Source organism: Colobus angolensis, unplaced genomic scaffold (assembly GCF_000951035.1).
Source record: "Colobus angolensis palliatus isolate OR3802 unplaced genomic scaffold, Cang.pa_1.0 Scaffold460, whole genome shotgun sequence".
Lineage (NCBI taxonomy): Eukaryota > Metazoa > Chordata > Mammalia > Primates > Cercopithecidae > Colobus > Colobus angolensis.
The window spans coordinates 133,005-136,306 of NW_012118044.1; the positions used below are offsets into that span (position 1 = coordinate 133,005).

The 3,302-nt window shown below is 34.0% G+C and overlaps 1 protein-coding gene across 1 annotated transcript in view; it reads left to right on the top strand.

Annotated features, from left to right (window-relative positions):
• The window catches only part of LOC105523416 (coiled-coil domain-containing protein 29-like), a 21,746-nt gene that overhangs the window by 16,716 nt on the left and 1,728 nt on the right, over positions 1-3,302 (top strand). The window contains exons 4-5 of the mRNA XM_011958229.1: positions 2,039-2,320; positions 2,922-3,133. Coding sequence (XP_011813619.1) covers positions 2,039-2,320; positions 2,922-3,133 — 494 coding nt within the window. The remainder of the gene's footprint in view (positions 1-2,038; positions 2,321-2,921; positions 3,134-3,302) is intronic.

A 3,302-nucleotide genomic window follows, 5' to 3' on the forward strand; every position in this document is an offset into this window, starting at 1 on the left:
AGCCATGTTGCCCAGCCCTCAGTTTTTCTTCAGCTCCCACACATGAGTGAGAATGTGCAGTGTTTATCTGCACTTACCATAACATCCCTCAGACTGATCCACGTGGCCACAAATAACAGGATTTAATTCCTTTATGTGGTGAATAGTATTCCATTGTGTATGTGTACCACAGTTTTTTGTCCATTCATTTGGTGATGGACATATAGGTTGATTTGATACATTAGCTGTTGTGAATAGTGCTACAATAAACATGTGACGACAGGTATCCTTGTGATCTATTGTTTTCTTTTTTCTGTTGCCTGAATACCCAGTAGTGGGGTTGCTGGGTCCTTGGGCAGTTCCATTATTACATTGGTGAGAAAAACTCGTGTTGTTTTCTGTAGTGGCTGCACTAATTTACCTTCCCACCAACAGCACGTAAGAGTTTCCTGTTCTCTGGAGCCTCACCACCATTTGTTATTTTTATATCTTTTCAATGATAACAATGTATTCAAATTGAAGCAAGATTATATCACGTTGTCAATTTGATTTGTATTTCCCTGAGGATTAGTGATACTGAGCATTTTTAAATTTATTTATTGGCTATTTGTATTTCTTTTTTCTAAAAAAAGTATAGTCAGATATTTTGTTCGATTTTGAACTCAAATTTTTTTTTAACGGTCAAGTTGTTTGAGTTTCTTGTATATTTTAGATATTAGTCCCTTATTAGATGAGTAGTTGACACTATTTTCTCCCACTCTACAGGTTTTCTCTTCACTCAGTTATTTGCTGGCTGGAAGCTCTTTAGCTCAATGTAGTACCATTGGTCTATCATTTGTTTTTTCCTATGCTTCTGATGTCTTACCCATAAAAATCTTTGTGCAGACTAATGTCCTCAAGCATTTTCCCTATATTTACTTACAGTAGTTTGATAATTTGGGGCCTTACATTTCAGTCTTCAATTGATTATGAGTTTCTTTTGTTATATGGTGTTACAGAGGAAGCTAGTATCATTCTTTCCCATATGGATATTTAGTTTTCCCAGTGCCATTCATTTGAAGAGACTGTCCTTTCCCCAGTGTATGTTCTTGGCACCTTAGTCCAAAATCAGTTGGCTTTAAATATGTGGATTTATTTGTGGGTGCTGTATTCTATGGCCTTTACCCCAAGAATCATTACTTCTTAAAATGCAATTCAAATTGTCATGAAACATTTGCAGTCTAAGGAAAGGCTTATGGCATCAGAATCCTTATTTACAAGATTCATTATTTTGTGTCTTTTTGAAATATGGTCTTTGTCTGTCATCCAGGCAGAAGTGCAGTGGTGTGGTCATAATTCACTGCAGCCCTGAACTCTGGGTACAAGCCATTCTTTTGCCTCAGTCTCCCAACTAGCTGGCTCTATATGCATGAGCCACCATGCCCAGCTAATTAAAAATATACACACACACACACACACACACACACACACACACACACACACACACACATATATATAGACATGGGAGTATCACTATGTTGCTCTGGCTGATCTCAAATTCCTGGCCTCCAGTGATCTTTCTGCCACAGCCTCCTAAAGTGCTGGGATTACCGGCATGAGCCACAATCCCTAGTATAGAGTATTAAGTTATTTTCAAAGTCTTATTCCCAGAGTCATTTATTGACTGTGGCCTAAATCACCCAAAATGATATGTCTGACACTGTTTTGACATATTATGGGGAGTGAGGATGAGGGAGGGGGTTAGACAATTTTCACTGAGAGATCACTTAATGCCATTGAAGGAGGAACAGAAATGTATTATCAGGAAAATAAAAGTCAGATGAAGTGCAAAAGTTCTCTGGAAAGATGATGACAGTAAAGCATGTATTTTTGTGGCTCATGGTAGCTTTAACATTGCTCTTAAAATTCTGAGTAATGTAAGGCTTTACATTTGAAGAATCTACTGTGTTACAGATAACATTTTATTGCAAGTAAATACTTTTCAAAATTTACTATTGGTTTTGTATTAGATTATTCTTAGCCTACTTCATTATCAAACTATAGTATTTCATTCATACAGTTTGATGATCTTATGGCAGAGAAGGAAGCTGTATCTTCAAAATGTGTCAATTTGGTGAAAGACAATCAAGTTCTTCAACAGGAGTTATTATCTATGAAAAAAGTACAACAGGAATGTGAAAAACTTGAGGAGGATAAAAAGATGTTGAAAGAACAAATATTAAATCTTAAGACCCATATGGAAAACAATATGGTAGAACTTGGTAAAGTACAAGAATATAAATCGGAGCTAGATGAAAAGGCAATGCAGGCAATAGAAAAATTAGAAGAAATCCATTCACAGGTTAGTTTTTTAAATCGGGTAAGTTTATCTGTAATGTGCTTTCATTCATTTCACTGCAAACTATATTTTGGATATGTATATGTCGTGTTTCTTCTGCCTCTCTTGTAACAATTTGCTTTGTAGAGTTCTAGAAAAAAATGGCATCTGTTTTTTCTTTGAAATACTTAAATTTCCATTATCATTATAACAAGATCAGTCTTTCAGAGTAATGATTCTCACTATGGAGTCATTTGATGGTTAAGACCAGTTGGCATAAGAAAAAATTGTGATTTAGAAATTATGTGATACTTTTGAATTGGTCTGAAGCTACATTGTTCTATGATCACTTTTTAAAATTATGAATGGATTCTATTACTTTTTGTATGACCAGATTACATTAACAGTAACATAATTATGATTTCAAATTTGTATAAATCAGCCTTAATTCTGAATTCAGTTATTAGTGTTCTTGATATTGCTGATAAATACATTAAGCTTCAGCCTCTTTTTTTTAACATATTCAAAATTGCTCTTTGAATCACTGACTCAAAATGAAAGGCACAAAACATATGGTAATTAGGTTATAATTGTCTTAAAAGTGTATTCTTTTAATTCATTTTAGACACAAGCACAGTATGAAAAACAATTGGAGCAGTTAAGCAAGGATAACATGGCTTCACTAAATAAGAAGGAACTCACACTTAAAGATGTGGAATGTAAATTCTCCAAAATGAAAACTGCTTATGAAGAGGTTACAACCGAATTGGAAGAATATAAGGAAGCCTTTGCAGCAGCATTGAAAGCTAACAATTCCATGTCAAAAAAAATAACGAAGTAAGTCAAAACATACAATCACAGGAAATGAATTAAGCTCATTAATTTGTTTTGAAGGAAGTGAATGCTAATTTGATAATGGATTTTTGGAAAATAATGTTAGTAAATAATCTTACCTTTAAAATGTTAGTCAAGGATAATTTTTGTCCCATTTCTATTTTTTTTTTTT